At 43.2% G+C, this 19,483-nt stretch overlaps 1 protein-coding gene across 5 annotated transcripts in view; it reads right to left on the minus strand.

Moving 5' to 3' along the window:
- rgs3a (regulator of G protein signaling 3a) overlaps positions 1-19,483 on the minus strand; it is a 267,593-nt gene that overhangs the window by 220,064 nt on the left and 28,046 nt on the right. For 4 of the 5 annotated variants that reach the window (XM_041193069.1, XM_041193070.1, XM_041193068.1 and 1 more), the window contains exons 6-7: positions 18,264-18,478; positions 17,275-17,358 (exon numbers count right to left, since the gene is read on the minus strand). In XM_041193069.1, the coding sequence (XP_041049003.1) occupies positions 17,275-17,358; positions 18,264-18,478 (299 nt within the window). Of the gene's footprint in view, positions 1-17,274; positions 17,359-17,440; positions 17,483-18,263; positions 18,479-19,483 lie in introns of those variants that run through there. The other variant, XM_041193072.1, reaches the window with a different exon arrangement.

Consider the following 19,483-nt stretch of genomic DNA (forward strand, 5'->3'; position numbering starts at 1 on the left):
AGTAACCCACCTCCTGACTCCCCAAAGCTTGTCCATCATCTACAAGGCACAACTCAGGAGTGTGATGGAATACTCCCCACTTGCCTGGATGAGTGCAGCTCCCACAACACTCAAGAAGCTGGACTCCGTCCAAGGCAAAGCAGCCCCGCTTGATTGGCACCACATCCACAAACATTCAATCCCTGCACCACCGACACACTGTAGCAGCAGTATGAACCATCTACAAGATGCATTGCAGGAACTCACTAAGGCTCTTTCGACTGCGCCTTCTAAACCCATGACCACTACCCTCTAGAAGGACAAATGCAGCAGATAGATTGGAACACAACCACCAAGTCACTCACCATCCTGACTTGGAAATGTATCGCCGTTCCTTCACTGTCACTTGGTCAAAATCCTGGAACTCCCTCCCTAACAGCACTGTGGGTGTACCTACACCATGTGGACTACAGTGGTTCAAGAAGGCAGCTCACCACCACTTTCTCAAGGGGCAATTAGGGATGGGCAATAAATGCTGGCCCAGCCAGCGAAGCCAGCATCCCGTAAATGAATTTTTAAAAAGGGCTAAGTGTGCAGTTCTACCACTACCTTGTGCCAATGCTAAAGCATAATTCCAGAACTAAAGTACTTTGAGTCTAGAGAGAAGCCTATCTGGAGGAAGAAATTTTCCAACCATTTGCTTGAACTGCATCCCCTTACTCTTGTTGCAATACACTGAATAGGAATGAAAAAAATGAATAAATTGTGTTCAGAAGTGATACTCTGTGGGTCATCAGTAAGAAAAGCTCCAGGAATCAAATATTGATCCATGGGGTGAGTTAAAAATGTCAAACATTCAGCAGCTTTGGGCTGAATGGTAATCAGAGTAGACAATACAGTTTATAACAAATGCCTGGACAGATCAGTTGACAGCTTATTTACCAATGGGTGTGATATCATAATCAGGTAAGGCTGCCTAAAGAATGTAAATCATAAATCATTACACCACCTCTACTTCTGTTAAGTCCATTATTTACACAAACTATTTTTCAGAATACCAGTTTTGTTGCAAGATTCAGTTAAAATTTTCTCCATAGAACAGACTTGGATATAAGTTATTTTAATTCCTCTTGGGCAGAAACATGTCTGAAATGGAGTAGTTTCTACAGATAGCCCCATGTTGGGTTAATGAGAGGTGATTAGAATGTGGGATGGGCAGTTCTGTTGTACAATGGACCAGTACAGAAAACGCTGGAGATGCTCAGCAGATAGCACATCATCTGTTGTGTTCCTCTTCTTCGATGTAAATGTACCAATCACGCTCAAGGATTGGTGAAACAGTAATGTAGGTTCTTTATTTGAAGATAAGGCTATAATCAGACAATGTTCACTGGGACTATGAGGCACATGTCTGCTTACAGGCTGCCTACAAGTCATGGGGCTAATACATTATACTCTGTAGTATTGATTCACATTATATCACAATCTGTTGAGAGAACACAAGTCAGTCAGCATTTCATGTATGGGAACCTTCCTCCGGACTGAATGATAGGAGAAGTGCCTCCAGCGTTTTATCTCTTTCAGCTGCAATATTTTGCTTGTTCCCAATCACAGACCATTCATCAGCAATGTCCAATCATTCAGGAGACAACGTGACGTTAACAAATTTCTTCCATCTCAATCAAGCTTTGAAAAAAGGCATTTAAAGAATCAACAGGCACCCAAATTCCTGTCAACTGAGGTGGCAGAAAGATTACAGGAAGAGGAAAGTAGCAGAAAACTTACAAGGGAGAATTTATGACCAATGCTGTTGACTAAACAGATAACAGAATGGGTCTGTCTTCCTGTGAAAAGCAGCAGCTTGAGTGGCCTGGAATATGAATGTCATTTATATTTGCAACAGAGCACAAACAGAAGTTAAACTGACTGCACCAAGTGACTTTCATCAACTCAGTATTCTGTATACATTAGCAAAATACTGTGAATACTAGAAATCAGATAGAAAAACATGAAATAAAGAATGCTCTGATGAAAGGTCATTGACCTGAGCCATTAAGTCTGTTTCTCTCTCCACAAATGCTCTAGACAAGCTGAGTATTTCCAGAATTTTGCTTTTTAATTTCAGTAGTCTGTGTGTTTTGAATCTTGTAGAATAAGGTTGGCAGCACCCTCAACTTTTGAGTCAGAAAGTTCCTGATTCATGACCCATTCCAGAGCTGGAGAACAAACCTTAAGGCTGACACTCCAGTGAACTACTGAAGGAGCGTTGCACTGTCAGAGGTGCAGTCTTTTAAATGACAACTTAAACAGAGACCCCCATCTGCCTTCTCAGTTGAATGTAATAGATCCCACAACACCATTTCAAAGAGAAGGGGAGTTATCCCTTGTGTGCTGGCCAATATCTATCCCTCAATCAACATTACAAAAAAGATTATCTGGTCATTAACATTGTGTTTTATCGGTGCTTGCTGTGTGCAATTTGGCTGCCACATTTCCTACCTATCAACAGTGACTACACTTCAAAAAGCACGTCCTTGGCTGCAAAGTGACTTGAGGCATCCAGTGATCATGAAAGCAATATAAATGCAAGTCTTTCTTTAAAGGAGCTTACAACCAAACACTGGAAGCAAATAGATAAAAACAAAAAACTGCGGATGCTGGAAATCCAAAACAAAAACAGAATTACCTGGAAAAACTCAGCAGGTTCTGGCAGCATTGGCGGAGAAGAAAAGAGTTGACGTTTCAGGTCCTCATGACCCTTCAACAGAACTGGGTGAATCCAAGGAGAGGGCTGAAATATAAGCTGGTTTAAGGTGTGTGTGTGTGTGTATGGGGTGGGGGGGAGGGGGGTTGGGTGGGGGGAGAGAAGTGGAGGGGGGTGTGGTTGTAGGGACAAACACGCAGTGATAGGAGCAGATCATCAAAAGATGTCACAGACAAAAGAACACAGAGATTTTGAAGTTGGTGATATTATCTAAATGAATGTGCTAATTAAGAATGGATGGTAGGGCACTCAAGGTATAGCTCTAGTGGGGGTGGGGGTGGGGGGAGCATAAAAGATTTAAAAATAATGGAAATAGGTGGAAGAAGAAAAATCTATATAAATTATTGAAAAAAAAACAAAAGGAAGGGGGAAGAAACAGAAAGGGGGTGGGGATGGAGGAGGGAGTTCAAGACCTAAAGTTGTTGAATTCAATATTCAGTCTGGAAGGCTGTAAAGTGCCTAGTCGGAAGATGAGGTGCTGTTCCTCCAGTTTGCGTTGGGCTTCACTGGAACACAATAGCAAGCCAAGGACAGACATGTGGGCAAGAGAGTAGGGTGGAGTGTTGAAATGGCAAGCGACAGGGAGGTTTGGGTCATTCTTGCGGACAGACCACAGGTGTTCTGCAAAGCGGTCGCCCAGTTTACGTTTGGTGTCTCCAGTGTAGAGCAGACCACATTGGGAGCAATGAATATAATAGACTAAGTTGGGGGAAATGCAAGTGAAATGCTCCTTCACTTGAAAGGAGTGTTTGGGCCCTTGGATGGTGAGGAGAGAGGAGGTGAAGGGGCAGGTGTTGCATCTTTTGCGTGGGCATGGGGAGGTGCCATAGGTGGGGGTTGAGGTGCCATAGGTGGGGGTTTGACAAGGTGTATACTAAAACCCGCTTTCACAGCCATATCTCCTTTCTCAGTGACTGTCTCTGTCTCCGACTTACCCCACGTGGATTTCAACTGAAATTCCATCCCTCATGTTTCGAACGCACCCAGGATTACAGGTATCTCCAGGACATAAAACGTTTCTCGGACTGCTGTCCCCGTCACATTCTGAGATCCACACTCAGTGCCATGCGCTGCCATATGAACACACTTGACCTCTCCCTCCAGCAGCACCGCCGTACCCTTTTTCAAAGCTGCGCGTGCCCCCAGTTTCATTTTATTCTTCGTCTCATCCGACGCCTCAACAAGAAACTTTTTCTCTTTCTCTCAAGCGCTAAGGAACGCAAGCTGCAACAACTCAGCGACACCAACACCCATCTAGGACCCTCCACCCCTGCCTGTTCCTCCGTCCCCACCCCATCTTCCAATCCCAGCCCCGGCCGTGTATTCACTATACCCCCTGACCTTCCCCTCTCCGATGCTGAACGTTCAGTGCTCAGCAAAGGACTTAGTTTCATACCCTTATGCCTTCATCTCAATGAATTTCGGGCTCGGCATGATACTGAACCCTTCTTCCGCCGTCTTCGTCTCCGGGCTCACTTCTTTGGGCAGGAGTCCTCTCCTTGTTCAACGGATCCTTTCACCCACCTCCAATATTCTCCCTCCACCTGGACCCCTCCCTCTGGATTCTTATCTCCTCTTGATCTTTTCGTTGAGAACTGTCGGCGCGACATTAGTCGTCTCAATTTCTCTGCTCCTCTCACCCATTCTAATCTGTCTCTCTCTGAACTTACTGCACTCCTTTCTCTCAGGTCCAACCCCAACATTGTCATCAAACCCGCTGACAAGGGTGGTGCTGTTGTTCTCTGGCGCATTGACCTCTACCTTGCGGAGGCTGAGCGTCAACTCGCAGACACTTCCTCCTATCTCTCCCTGGACCATGACCCCACCACTGAACATCAAGCCATTGTTTCCAGGACTGTCACTGACCTCATCTCCTCTGGAGATCTTCCTCCCACAGCTTCCAACCTGATAGTCGCCCAACCTCGGACTGCCCGCTTCTACCTCCTACCCAAAATCCACAAACAGAACTGTCCCGGTAGACCGATCGTGTCAGCTTGCTCCTGCCCCACAGAACTCATTTCTCATTATCTTGACTCACTTCTCTCTCCCCTTGTCCAGTCCCTTCCCACCTACATCCGTGATTCCTCTGACACCTTACGTCACATCAACAATTTCCAGTTCCCTGGCCCCAACCGCTTCCTCTTCACCATGGACCAATCCCTCTACACCTCCATCCCCCACCAGGATGGTCTGAGGGTCCTTAGCTTCTTCCTCGAACAGAGGCCTGAACAATCCCCATCCACCACTACTCTCCTCCGTCTGGCTGAACTTGTTCTCACACTGAACAATTTCTCCTTCAACTCCTCTCACTTCCTCCAAATAAAAGATGTGGCTATGGGTACCCGCATGGGCCCCAGCTATGCCTGTCTCTTTATGGGGTATGTGGAACATTCCTTGTTCCAGTCCTACTCCGGCCCCCTTCCACAACTCTTTCTCCGGTACATCGATGATTACTTTGGTGCTGCTTCATGCTCTCGTCGGGACTTGGAAAAATTTTATTAATTTGCTTCCAATCTCCACCCCTCCACCATTTTCACGTGGTCCATCTCTGTCACTTCCCTTCCCTTCCTTGACCTCTCTATCTCAATCTCTGGTGATAGACTGTCCACCAATATCCATTACAAGCCTACGGACTCCCACAGCTACCTCGACTACAGCTCCTCACACCCCGCTTTCTGTTAGGACTCCATCCCATTCACTCAGTTCCTTCGCCTCCGTTGCATCTGTTCTGATGATGCTACCTTCAAAAACAGTTCCTCTGACATGTCCTCCTTCTTCCTTAACCGAGGTTTTCCACCCACGGTCGTTGACAGGGCCCTCAACCGTGTCCAGCCCATCTCCTGCGCATCCACCCTCGCGCCTTCTCCTCCCTCCCAGAAACATGATAGGGTCCCCCTTGTCCTCACTTATCACCCCACCAGCCTCTGCATTCAAAAGATCATCCTCTGCCATTTCCGCCAACTCCAGCATGATGCCACCACCAAACACATCTTCCCTTCACCCCACCCTGGCGGCATTCCGTAGGAATCATTCCCTCTGGGACACCCTGGTCCACTACTCCATCACCCCCTACTCCTCAACCCCCACCTATGTCACCTCCCCATGCCCACGTAAAAGATGCAACAACTGCCCCTTCACTTACTCTCTCCTCACCGTCCAAGGGCCCAAACACTTCTTTCAATTGAAGCAGCATTTCACTTGCATTTCCCCCAACTTAGTCTACTGCATTCATTGCTCCTAATGCAGTCTCCTCTACACTGGAGAGACCAAACGTAAATTGGGCGACCGCTTTGCAGAACACCTGTGGTCTGTCTGCAAGAATGACCCAAACCTCCCTGTCGCTTGCCATTTTAACACTCCACCCTGCTCTCTTGCCCACATGTCTGTCCTTGGCCTGCTGCATTGTTCCAGTGAAGCCCAACGCAAGCTGGAGGAACAGCACCTCATCTTCCGACTAGGCATTTTACAGGCTTCCAGACTGAATATTGAATTCAACAACTTTAGACCTTGAACTCCCTCCTCCATCCCCACCCCCTTTGTTTCTTACCCCTTCCTTTTGTTTTTTCCAATAATTTATATAGATTTTTCTTTTCCCACCTATTTCCATTATTTTTAAACTTTTTATGCCCCCCCCCACCCCCACTAGATCTGTACCTTGAGTGCCGTAACATCCATTCTTAATTAGCACATTCGTTTAGATAATATCACCAACTTCAACACCTCTTTGTTCTTTTGTCTGTGACATCTTTTGATTATCTGCTCCTATCACTGCTTGCTTGTCTCTACAACCACCGCCCCCCCCTTCCACTTCTCTCCCCCCACCTTAAACCAGTTTATATTTCACCCCTCTCCTTGGATTCACCCAGTTCTGTTGAAGGGTCATGAGGACTTGAAACGTCAACTCTTTTCTTCTCCGCCGATGCTGCCAGACCTGCTGAGTTTTTCCACATAATTGTTTTTGCACTGGAAGCAAATGTTTTGCAGAATAGTCTCCTTCTGTACTCTATCATTGTGTGAATTTATGAAGTAAGCCTCATCTCGTGTTAGCTTGGTCCGCATTTGAAAATATTAATACCAAAGTGAATTTTGTTGTTAAACTCCCAGGTCCTGCTAGCAGTGGGAGCAAAGCTCCATTAAAAAAAAGGCAACCAGGCAGTTCAAAGGAGCAAATGACACCACTGAACCTATGTACATACCCTCCTGCAGAGTCCAATTCATAATAAATTGTTACTTCAGGCTATTTTGTCTGTCTCCTTATTCAGACATCCCCAGGAACCAATCTCAAAGATATATTGAGTGGATGGCCATACATTTTTCCCCTTGCCTGGTAATAGTACATGGCACAGTTAAATTAGCCACTAGGAGGTGCACGTGAGGGTCATTTGAAAACTTCCCTTTCTGTTTTCCTTTACCCAATACTGAAGCAGTTAGCTTTCACTTGTACTTCCTCACAGCAAAGTGGCTAACTTAACAATCCACTTAAGTGTCAGTGGCCAGTATATTATTTTCAAGCAAATGATAATAATATTGGAAGTATAAATATCGTCTGTGATATGATAATTTCACGAGCAATAGGGAGAGGCAGTGGCATCCATCTCGGCCTCCTCCAGAGGTCCCCAACATTACAGATGCCAGGCTTCAACCAATTCCATTCACTCCACATGATATCAAGAAATGATTGAAGGCACTGGATACTGCAAAGGCTACAGGCTCTGACGATATTCTGGCAATAGTAATGAAGGCTTGTGCTCCGGAACTTGCATTCCCCTAACCAAGTTGTTCCAGTACATCTACAACACTGGCATCTACCCGGCTATGTGGAAAATTGCCCGGGTATGTCCTGGACACAAAAAGCAGGGCAAATCCAACCCGGCCAATTACCACCCCAGTCTACTCTCCATCATCAGTAAAGTGATGGACGGGGTCATCAACAGTGCTATCAAGCAGCACTTGCTTAGTAATAAACTGTTCACTGATGCTTAGTTTGGGCTCCACCAGGGTCACTCAGCTTCTGACCTCACTACAGCCTTGGTTCTAACATGGATAAAGAGCTGAGCTCTAGAGGTAAGGTAGGAATGACTGCCCTTGACATCAAGGCAGCATTTGACAGCATGTAGCATCAAGTAGCCCCAGCAAAACTGGAATCAATGGGAATTAGAGGGTAAACTCTCCACTAATTGGAGTCAGGACGTCAGAAGTGGACGTGTTCGCTGATGATTGCACAATGTTCAGCACCATTCACAGCTCCACAGGTACTGAAGCAGTTCATGTCCAAATGCAGCAAGACCTGGACAATATCCAGGCTTAGGCTGACAAGTAGCAAGTTAACATTCGCATCACACAAGTGTCAGGCAATGAGCCTCTCCCACAAGGGACAATCTAACCATCGCCCCATGACATTCAATGGCAGTACCATCACTGAATCCCCCACTATCAACATCCTGATAGTTTGGTTGCGGGGGGTGGGGGAGGTGGGGGGTGGGGGAGGTGGGGGGGTGGTGGGGTGGGAGAGGTGGGGGGGTGGGGGTTACCATTGACCAGAAACTGTACCGGACTAGTCATATGAATACTGTGGCTATAAGAGCAGGTCAGAGGCTAGGAATCCTGTTGTGAGTAACTTGCCTCCTGACTCCCCAAAGTCTGTCCACCATCTACAAAGCACAAGTCACAGTGTGATGGAATACTTTACACTTGCCTGGACGAGTGCAGTTCCAATAGCACTCATCAAGCTCAACCAACACCATCCAAGACAAAGCAGCCCGCTTCACTGGCACACCTTCCACAAACATTCACTCCCTCCATCACCGCTGACGAACAGTGGCAGCGTGTGTACCATCTACAAGATGCACTGCAGAAACTCACCAAGGCTCCTTAGGCAGCACCTTCCAAACCCACAACTGCCACCTTCTAAAAGGGCAAGGACCACAGGCTATCTGTACTCCCTAATCTGGATGAAAACACTTGCAATTTACCTATGTGGTAAAAGCTTGAAAAGGAGACAGAATTCCTTCAATTCAAGTATTATCCACCTGTTATTTGGCTGGTAAGATAACAAACAAACTATTTCTTGATTGCCAAGTATACCCAATATAAAAGGACTCCAGAAATTGATTGTATGGCCTTTGTTTTTGTTTTATCCCCATGAGGGAGGCTCACTGAACAAACTGATCTCCAAAATGGCCATTCAAAAGTACCACTTTCGACATGAACTCAGCATCTCACATAACACAAATAAGCCAATTAAATTAATACTTGAATATAGCACAAGTCTCCAGATGAATAGCTTCAAAGAAGGCTGAGGTAATTGCCCCTTTTGTTGAATAATTTCCAAGAAATTCGAAAATCTATGATTAAACACCATTTCTAGAAATCGAGATTTAAAATGAAATGAAAGAATGATTTCACAGCTGCAGCAGATAATAGCAGAAATTCATTTGAAATGCATGATGCAGATTTTAACAGAAATAATTCACATATAGATATCACCCTTCATGTCTCCAAGAGATCTCAAAATGCTTCACAGTTAATGAATTTATTTTTGAAGTGTAATCACCTTTGCTATGTAGGCAAACATAGCAACCAATTTGGTACACAAGGTCCCAGAATTGACAAAAGACATGAAAAATAATTTAATCTTCTTAGATAGCATTAGTTGACAAATGAATGTTGGCAAGGATACTGAAATAAATCCTTGCTCTTGGCCAAAAATGTTCCTCATCTTTATGGACAGGATTTATTTGGTGATGAATATAAATCAACTGATAATCTGGAGTCCCTAAATTACATTTATTAACCTATACAGGCTGGTTCTGTGTGGAATTTAAAGGGGGCAATTCTGCTAAATTGGTGCTCTAGGGAACAATGATGGAATTCCTGGAGGTAGGAGTATATTACTCCAGACTTGGGAATAACATTCCTGGTGGCTCCAGTGGTTAAAAGGCAGCCAAGTGCATAGGGAGCTATGAGCTGGCAAATCAACTGATGGATCATTTGTTCCACTGCTGGATGATCTTGCCAGCAACATCAGAACAGAGGAGTGAAGGGAAAAAGGTTCTTATGTAAATATCCACAAATAATTAAGAATAAGCATGAGTAATCGTGGTTTTATAGTAAATGGAATTAATAACTAAAAATACATTCGTGCAGAGAGGAAAATGTGCCTTTTCCAAGGCTGGAACTGTAGCAAACCAGTTATGTTTCTTTAGAAGTGAGTAGACATTCTAAGGGATTATCAGAACGACAGGCAGAAGCAGAAGGTTGTAAAATAAGAAAGAACCATCATAAGACAACACAAAAAACTGTGTCTTTCTGTCATAGGCTATATGTTATCTATCAAATTAAAGTAGTGCAAAAGTGTGATAAAATGCAAAAAATGGCCTCTCTTTTTCTCTTCCACCAATAAGAATACTGAGAGGAATTTGTCTGTTTGCAATTCTTCCATCGCCTTCCTAATCCACTTAGTTCTTTCTTCAGAAAATACATCTTGCTACTGCATATGATATCGATACAGGGCATCCAGTGTTCATCCAGTATACATTTTGAGCTGTGGTCTTTTGTTCTTTTGTTCCTCACGCCCACTACACATTGATAACGTTTCACAGCTTAAAGTCTCACAAAGCTGCAAGAGGTGCTAAGTATGATTGTGGCTTCAGCAGTGTAGATAGCTAGTAAAACCGCTGGACGTCCTGCAAAAGCAGGTAGGTCTGAATTTCACATGCATTTCCTGCTTACACCCTTACATTCACAGCATTTTTAGATGCATTTCTTGGTAACAAGCTCAGTGTGACCCACACTTCACAGGCTTGATCTAACTAACACAAATTATCTTGAGAAAAGCAAAAAACTGCTGATGCTGGAAATCTGAAATAAAAATAAAAATACCTGGAAAAACTCAGCAGGTCTGGCAACATCTGCAGAGAGGAGCACAGTTAATGTTTCGAGTCCGTATGACTCTTCAACAGAACTAAGGAAAGAATGGAAAAGAGGTGAAATATAAACTGGTTTAAGCGGGGGGGGGGGTCAGCGGATGGGACAAGTAGAGCTGGATAGAGGGCCAGTGATAGGTGGAGATAACCAAAAGATGTCACAGACAAAAGGACAAAGAGGTGTTGAAGGTGGTGATATTATCTAAGGAAAGTGCTAATTAAGGATAGAAAGCAGGACAAGCAAGGTACAGATAGCCCTAGTGGAGGTGGGGTGGGGGGAAGAAATCGAAATAGGCTAAAAGGTAGAGATAAAACAATGGATGGAAATACATTTAAAAATAATGGAAATAGGTGGGAAAAGAAAAATCTATATAAATTATTGGAAAAAACAAAAAGGAGGGGGAAAATCGGAAAGAGGGTGGGGATGGAGGAGAGACATCATGATCTAAAATTGTTGAACTCAATATTCAATCCGGAAGGCCGTAAAGTGCCTAATCGGAAGATGAGGTGCTGTTCCTCCAGTTTGCGTTGAGCTTCACTGGAACAATGCAGCAAGCCAAGGACAGACATGTGGGCATGAGAGCATGGTGGAGTGTTGAAATGGCAAGTGACAGGGAGGTCTGGATCATGCTTGCGGACAGACTGAATGTTTTTCTGCAAAGCGGTCACCCAGTCTGCGTTTGGTCTCTCCAATGTAGAGGAAACCGCATTGGGAGCAACGAATGCAGTAGACTAAGTTGAGGGAAGTGCAAGTGAGATGCTGCTTCACCTGAAATGAGTGTTTGGGCCCTTGGACGGTGAGGAGAGGGGAAGTAAAGGGGCAGGTGTTGCATCTTCTGTGGTTGCATGGGAGGGTGCAGTGGGAGGGGCTGAGGTGTAGGGGGTGATGGAGGAATGGACAGGGGGTCACGGAGGGAACGATCCCTGCGGAATGCCGCCGGCGGGGTGAAGGGAAGATGTGTTTGGTGGTGGCATCATGCTGGAGTTGGCAGAAATGGTGGAGGATGATCCTTTGAATGCGGAGGCTGGTGGGGTGATAAGTGAGGACAAGGGGACCCTATCATGGTTCTGGGAAGGAGAGGAAGGTGTGAGGGCGGATGCGTGGGAGATGGGCTGGACACAGTTGAGGGCCCTGTCAACCACCGTGGGTGGAAAACCTCGGTTAAGGAAGAAGGAAGACATGTCAGAGGAACTGTTTTTGAAAGTGGCATCATCAGAACAGATGTGACGGAGACCAAGGAACTGAGAAAATGGGATGGAGTCCTTATAGGAAGCGGGGTGTGAGGAGCTGCAGTCAAGGTATCTGTGGGAATGGGCAGGTTTGTAATGAATGTTGGTGAACAGTCTATCACCAGAAATTGAGGCAGAGAGGTCTTAAATTATTTTGAGTTCTTTCGAATCTCACACAGGGCGAAATCATACCAAAAGTCCAAACGTACGACATATGTTAAATCAAAGAAGATTTTACTCTTTGACTTCAGAGGACACATGGGCTTCTCTAGTAGAGCAGTTGTACTTCCTCCGTGAAGACAGGTACAAAGTATTTGTTTAGTTTCTCTGCCATTTCCTTATTCCCCAGTATAAATTCTCCTGTCTCTGCCTGTGGTATGCCCATATTTGTCTTTGCTAATCTTCTCCTTTTTAGATTCCTGCAGAAGCTTTTACAGTCCGTTTTTATGTTTCTTGCTGGTTTACTTTTAGATCCAATTTTCTCTTTCTTTATTAGTTTCTTGGTCCTTCTTTACTGAATTCTAAAATGTCCCAATCCTCAGGTTTACTACTTTGGCAACTTCAGAGGTCTCTTCGTTTCATCTAATAACATTTTTAACTTCTCTTCTACTTCTAGTACTACCATTCCCACTCTGCCTTTTGTTTGATGACATCTTTGTCATTTAATCTCTCTTTAGCCTATCCCTGGCCTTCCCTGTTTGCTTAACTTGACCCTCCCCATCTCTTTCAATAGCAGAAAAACCATCATATTCCTGCCTCTCTTCAGTTTTAAAGAGTCATATCGGACTTGAGATGCTAACTCGGTTTTTCTCTCCACAGACACTGCCAGACCTTCTGGGCAGAATTTTATTGTCTTGTTTCGGGGGAGATGGGGCCGTAAAATGCGGCGAGACATTCTAAACCTCATTGACTTCAGCCGGAATGTAAAATCCCACTGCCGTAAAATTTCAACCTCTGTTAATTTTTAGCACTTCTTGTTTTTACTACAGATGTCCAGCATCCGCAATATTTTGCTTCTGTTTTAACTTCCCTTGTTAGCCATGATTGGATCATCTTTCCTGCTGGGTTTTGGGCCTCAAGGGATGGTAAATTTGTTTTAAACCTTAATTCTTTAAATTCTAACCATTACCTGTCTACTGTCATACCTTTTTATGTAGTTTCCCAATCTACCACAGCCAATCTACCACAGTCCTCCATACTAATATCTGGGGGCTAGTGCCAAAATTGGGAGAATTGTCTCACAGGCTAGTCAAACAACAGCCTGATGCAGTCATCCTCATGGAATCATATCTTACAGATAATGTCCCAGACTCCACCATCAGCACCCCTGGATATGTCCTGTCCCACCGGCAGGACAGACTCAGCAGATGTGGCAGCACAGTGGTGTACAATTAGGAGGGAGTTGCCCTGGGAGTCCTCAACATCTACTCCAAACCCCATTAAGTTTCATGGCATCAGGTCAAACATGGGCAAGGAAACCTCCTGCTGATTACCCTCCCTCAGCTGATGAATCAGTGCTCCTCCATGTTGAACACCACTTGGAGATTTATACTATAAATTAGCTTCTCCTCCCAAAAAATAGATTGTTTTATTTTGTCCTTTGAAATTTTTGGAAGTTTTAGATTTTGCAATGACAGGAGTAGGTAAGTGTACTATCAGATTATCCAGTTTAGATAAAATAATGATGTAGCATTTAGTTGTTTTAAAAAAATCTATGGGCTAAGCACATTGTAGAATATAATCAAAATACAAACATTAAACAAACTATCGTCTGAAAGGTAGCAGATCTTGGCGAGAATTTGGACATAGAAACAGGAAACAAAAAGGCCAGTCCAGTCCATTCCTTCTACCTTACATGTACTATTTTCCTACTTTGCTCTTTATTTAATCTCTCAAGACATAAACATAAGTAAAGCCTCCAAGAAGATAACACTTTAATAATATATCTCCACTTTCCTAAGGAAGCCAGTATAACTTAAATGTAATCACTTCATAATCTGAACCATTTTTAACCATGGCATTTCTTCATTCTTAGTATTACGAAATGTTAACATTTTTCTGTAGTTGCCGAAGGCAAGGTGTAACTAAGTCATGCCACTCAAGCCAATTGCTTGCATTTTATGAACAATCAGTTTATCTCTGTTCACTGATGAAATACTGCCAATTCACTTTCTGGACTGGGATCTACAGAGCCATGCAGCCATGAATCCATTCAGCTTGCAAAACGCATACATGCTGCCTGATCACATGGCTCCTGCATTTGGTAGATAAGCACATCAAAGGTAGAAAAGTACAAAAATAGTGGTACAACAAAAATTGTTCAGGCAAACTGGCTGCCAAAGCCCATTGATGCATTACTATCTCCGTCTAGTGAAATCTCTCTCTCTACAACGTTTAAATTTTTTTCTTCAAAGATGGTCTCAGATGTTAAAAACTAAAAATTAAAAAACAGATTTCTTAGCTCACAGTAAGGTGAGCTCAACATTATTAATGGGGTAAATGTCAACATAATGGGCAAGATTTTAACTCACTCAAAATCCATTCACTTACAAAGTTAAAACCTGCCAATAATGCACTGGTATGTCAACATTACTTATAAAGCAATGAACTGATCTTAATTAAAACATTCACAGACATGAAATATTTCTCATCTAATAATTCTAAGATATGCACTGTATTTACTGTAGATGTCAAATTTTCTCCATGAGATTTATGGAACCGATAGCCAGGATTTTTAGGATGGCAGTGTTCCCTTTTCTGCCCCACAGCTACTTAACATTCTAACAACCATTAATTGACTGGAGATGGGTCTTCCACCCCTCACTCTGGAGGAAGTCCCACCTCAAAAGGGCAGCTCTCCAGTCCCAGTAGCGTGAGCAACTGCAATGCATAGGGCTGGGACTGCAAGGGACGGGGGTGGGGGTTGTGAGTGACAATGTATAGAGGCTAGACCTTATGGAGGAGGACACGCAATAATGAAAGGAGGCTGTTAATGGAGGTGTCACCCCCCTCCCCCCATTCCCCTGCCTGAAGCTGGAGCAGGGTTACTTCTCAGGCTTCCCCCTGCCCCTGAACTCTTCCCATCAGCCAGAAAATTGAGGCTGGGCAGAAAACGGCCCTAATGGGCTCATTAATAAGCCATTTAAGGGTGTCAGTTAGGGGAAGGGCAGGCCAGCCTCTCCCCATCCCACCATAAAACTGCAGAGAGGTTAGAGTGGGAGGGAGCCCAGTGGAAAGGCCATCGAGGAATTTTACTGCACCCCCTACCTGCAAACCTGTCGGTGAGGCAATTCAATATTCTGCCCCATTTGTTTTGTGCATATTGCGCATAGCATATTTGAATAACAGCATAAAAATATATAGCAATTAACATATAGGATTATTGTGTTCAAACTTTGTGTAATTCTACAGATGATTTTACTTTCAGTTAAGCAAACTGCAAAATAAGTCGACAGTACAGTTATTAAGTTTGCACAATTTCCCAATTGTTGGTGCTATTGTTCTTGCAAAAATAAAATCTAAATTTTCAACAAAGGAAAATCGTTACAGATAGGAGTGGGAGAGAAGACATAAGATGTGATCACAACAGGTTATTTTCTAAATTATCTCAGCATGCTTCAGCACAACACTATGTTGAAAGATTTCTTTTTGAGATGAATTACAATGCCATTTTTGTATTAGAAAGTGTGAAAACACATTAATTGCCATAATTTGAGCATTCCTGTCACTGCTTGCTAAACAGCCAGGGTTTGGAAACAAAATGGGAATGTGCTGGAACACAGGAAGATTACTTGGGCCCATCGCATACGTGGCACCCCTCTTTTTAGCAGTCTCAGTTCCATTGTATTAATCCTCATTCATTGCTCTTTCTTCAAATGCTGTAATACACTTCCCATGTAAGTATCCTTCTCACTTTTAGACTCCCATTGATTTTGCATCTGTGTCTTTGTGGAGTAATTACACATTTCCACAAATTTTGGTGTAAAATAACTTTTTTGTGATTTCACTTTTAACCCCATATGAGTTGAAGTTGTAAGGTTATGACCCCCTGTTTAGGTTTGAGGCTACAGCTATGGCTGCAGATGTAATACTGTTCGGTTGCAACTTCTTTGCTAAAGCAAAGGGTACGTTTGCTTGTCAGTAAATTTGAGATAGAACAGCTCTTCAAAAAGTGAAGGAACATTGGATTTCTGCAACTTAAGAGACTGTGCACCATTGCATTTTTAGCATAACTGCTTGCATCCTACAGACCTCTGTGCGCTGTTGCATTTTAAAAAACTGTTGGTCAGCTTCTGAATAATTACTAGGTCGGTATACATGGTTGTAAATTCAACCCTGGTCTTTGTGACTAAGCTGATCACAGCTGGATGGCAGTCAGGGTTTCAGCGTCTTTGGGCTAGAGAGAGGAGGGGGAAAATCAGCCAGAGTTCCTGCTTCCAAATATTCATTTGCCGGGAAGTATAGTTGGGTAAACAACAAGCTGGTACAGGTTCTGGTTCTGTCAAAGGGTCATGAGGACTCGAAACGTCAACTCTTTTCTTCTCCGCCGATGCTGCCAGACCTGCTGAGTTTTTCCAGGTAATTCTGTTTTTGTTTTTGTTTTGGATTTCCAGCATCCGCAGTTTTCTTGTTTTTATAAGCTGGTACAGGATTCATCTTGGATGCTTTCTCAATAGCTACATGTCTAGGCTGATACGTGAAGAATGGCCATTCCTGTGAAGTACTAGAGGGAATCTAATGTTCATGAAACCATAACCATGTATGATTCGCTACCTTCAAAAGGAGGGACAATAATATTTTGGAAATAATTCATTTTAGTGTCAGGCTTGGTTTAGTGGTAGACATTTGTCTCAGAAGGTTGAGTGTTTAAGCTGCACTGGAAAGAAATGAGTACTACTGAGGGAATGCTGCATTGTTAGAGGTGCCATCTTTCAGAAGAGACATTAAACCATGGCCTCAGCTATCAAGAGTCCCATGGTGCTTTTTGAAGAGGAGCATGAGGATTTTCCCATTTCTCTGGCCAACATTTAGTCCTCAACCAACATCACCAAAGAGAGGTTATCTCACTCAGCACTACTGTTTGTGGGACTGAGTTCTTTGCAAATTGGCTGTCATGTTTACCTACATTACCAGAGGCACTATACTTCGAAAATACTTCACTGGCTGTGAAGTGCTTTGAGATGACCTGAGACTTTAAAAATTGCTCTATAAATATAAGTTCTTCTTTCTTTCCAACTGTTCATGGTTTTCCCTTTGATCACAATTATTCTAGTTACAATTGAAAAATTTCAATACTATATAAATTAAGAAGTATGGAAAATACAAACAAAAGGAAGCAAATTTTGATTTCTGTAATGATAAAATATAAGCACTTACTTTGAGTGGTCTACTTCTGTCATCAAAGAAAAGTATGTTTTCTGAAAGGACCAGTGTTCTTGCTGGATTGCACAAATCTAAGGGCTGCAAAAAATAAACGTAAATTAGTTGCAACGATTTGATCAGTTGGTCTTCAACTGGTGTGATATTTCAAGTTGCCACTTACCAGTATATTAGCAACTGCAACCTCCATAACTCTTTTTAAAAATAGTTTTAGTTACTTGAAAAATACACTTTCCTTGCAAAAAAATTCAGCCAATAGCCTAAATGTTCCAATTTTCATCCAGAGAAGAAACAATTCTGATGGTTTTTACAGCTATTTCAGTTGAAGTTCAAACCAATCAGGTACTGAAAGCATTTCCTCTGTCTGGACTTATGCTACAAAATTCTTAACTGTGAGTTGAGATTTGCATGTCAAAAAGAAGAGGATGTTTCGAAAGCTGTTGCCCATTGCAGCCAGTACAGCTAACCTCACAGCGTGGGCGTACTTCCCAAAATAACCCTTTGCACCAATATTACTTTCAAGTTAATTTAGTACTGCATGCTTGCTAGAAAGGTCTTTGTGCAAAGAGAGACAGATATTCCTTTGTTCATATGAGCCCCATTTAACTTGTCATATTGGCTTAAAGCAACTGCTTGAGGTCATTCAAAAAATGGGCAAAGACATTTTTACATGTCATTATTGTGGGGACAGAAGGATCAAGAGTGCTCTTCCTGGGCCCACCAAAAATTCAAATGCATTCCTGGCCTGGGCGACTGGTAGAGCTCATCTATCCTTCTAGCTCCATGTCAAGCATGGCCGGCAACACAATGTAAAGCAAGGCCTAGGAGTTCAAGACTTGCAAGAAAAGTTAACCCGCAAAATGTGTTAACTTCATGCAACAATATTACCATAGTTCTTCCAGTGTAAGTACAATAAACCAATCAAATATACCCTAACTTTTCTTTGAAATCTGTTTGAAATTAAATTTACAATTCAATAATATCACCTGAACAAAGAGAGGGAACACCAAAATTTTTGGAGCCAGAGTCATACACGTCCCATAGTTTGCATGGGGAATATGAGATCTCACAACTGTGCAGTTTCTGTAATTCCCATAATTCTTCACTGCTTGTACAGTTGATTTCAAGATGTCTGCTGAAGATCCTATAAGTGACTGTTTTCTCTCTGGGCCACCTTGAACTCTGCTTCGGTCTACGTTTGCTGCAAGAAAAAATTATACCAAGCATCCTTAAGTTTGCATACAGTAAGATAACTTAAGTTTCCAGAAATAAGCACGTCATACCATCCAAAGCTACAATTCTAATGTGAATGATATCTATTTGAGAATGTGCTGCATAATACTTGTAATGCAAGAGACCTCCCTTTTTAAGTGTGTGCTGCATCTTAAGCAACACACCACACATTTGTAATGTACAAAAAAGCGTAACATTTTGAATTTGTTAATTTTCCATCTGAGTAATATTTAGCAAAGGATTTTTTTTGGTCATATTTTATAACAGAAATATGTTTCCATACTCATAGTTGCAAATTTTGTAGCAAAAGTCCAGACAGCTTGAATAGACAATAGGCTGAATTTCCCACTCCTGCCAGCAGGGGGAATCCTGGTGGGCAGGGGCACAAAATTTGGCATGATGGCAAAAGTCTGCTTCCCACCGGCTGGAAACTAGTTTGGAATTTTGTTCTCCTGACTTTGATGGCTCAAGTTTCCTGCTAATTCACGCCAGGAGCCACATTTGCATCTTATGGATGCATCTCATTAAAAGGCCAAGTCGCCAGAATTATGTTTCACCTCCAAATTAAGTGCTCCACCAGTGGATTATTAGAATGGTTTGCTTCCCAACTGGAAATAAGTGGCCTGTACCTAGCAAGCTTCACTTCATCTCAAAGTAAATGGAAGCTGCTTTCACCTATCTTTAAGAGCGGTGCTGCGAGATTTCGAGTGCTTGCATCACAAGCAGTGCCAAGGCTGAACAGGGGAGGCAGACTTATGGAGGAAGGAGGGGAGTGTGTCCGGGGAAAGGGGGGATGTCTTAGAGGGCAGAGTTGGTGGTGTCAACGGTAGGGTCCTGGGGGGGAGAACTCTACGGTGGTAGAAGGGAACAGTCACAGTCGAAGGGAGAAATGGGATACGGTAGGGTGGGAAGAGATCCAGTGTGACAGTCTGGTAAGTGAAAGTCTCATCAGGTGAGTCATGGAGTGGAACAA

The sequence above is a fragment of the Carcharodon carcharias genome, chromosome 8 (assembly GCF_017639515.1).
Source record: "Carcharodon carcharias isolate sCarCar2 chromosome 8, sCarCar2.pri, whole genome shotgun sequence".
NCBI classification, from domain to species: Eukaryota; Metazoa; Chordata; class Chondrichthyes; order Lamniformes; family Lamnidae; genus Carcharodon; species Carcharodon carcharias.